The following is a 580-nucleotide window of genomic DNA, read 5'->3' as shown; positions in this document are numbered from 1 at the left end:
GGGCCATTGCTTCTGAGTAGGGTGCAAGGGGCATCTCCTCTTCCCTGCTGGCCCTGAGTGGTCCCAGTAGGGTGATGGAGATGGAGGTGCCCCCTCCTCTGTCCCCACGTAGGAGCCCTTTGTCATCCTGTGTCCCCAGGAGAGCCCGTCCATGCAACTGGGCTGTGCTGGTGGAAACAGAGACAATCCCAGCCTGCAGAAGGGAGATGAGGCTTCCCCAGATCTGCTGCCTTCTCCCAGGCGGAGAAACCACCTTCCACCCTAAGCTCAGAGAAGAACCTGAATAAGGATCCCTCCACACCCATGAGGCTGGACCCAAGCAGCTCCAATGGGTCCCTAGCAGGCCCCCTGCCCACCCTCCTGCCCAGCACGGTGGGACAGGGCCCCCTGCTCCTCAACTGCTCTCTTCAGGAACTTGACCTGGGATGGGAAAGCCCATCTTGGTCTGGTCCAGCCTGTTCCTGGGGCTGGGGCTCATGCAGCTAGTGTGGGTCTCCAGCGTGCAAGTTGCTCTCTGGAGGAATTGCAAGAAGTTTTCCTGGACAGAAGCCTCTGAGACAGAAAGACAGAGCTCCTGGCC

The 580-nt window shown here is 59.8% G+C and overlaps 1 protein-coding gene across 1 annotated transcript in view; it reads right to left on the bottom strand.

Moving 5' to 3' along the window:
• Positions 1 to 394: 394 nt before the first annotated feature.
• Positions 395 to 580, bottom strand: part of LOC104530102 (probable G-protein coupled receptor) — a 1,228-nt gene continuing 1,042 nt past the window's right edge. Inside the window, 1 exon segment of the mRNA XM_029086640.1 lies at positions 395 to 580. This exon segment is cut by the window's right edge and continues 411 nt beyond it. Coding sequence (XP_028942473.1) covers positions 395 to 580 — 186 coding nt within the window.

This window comes from Antrostomus carolinensis, unplaced genomic scaffold (genome assembly GCF_000700745.2).
Source record: "Antrostomus carolinensis isolate BGI_N321 unplaced genomic scaffold, ASM70074v2 scaffold31258, whole genome shotgun sequence".
NCBI lineage: Eukaryota > Metazoa > Chordata > Aves > Caprimulgiformes > Caprimulgidae > Antrostomus > Antrostomus carolinensis.
The sequence above is the reverse complement of the archived record's forward strand: the minus strand, read 5'-3'. Positions and strand labels throughout refer to the sequence as shown.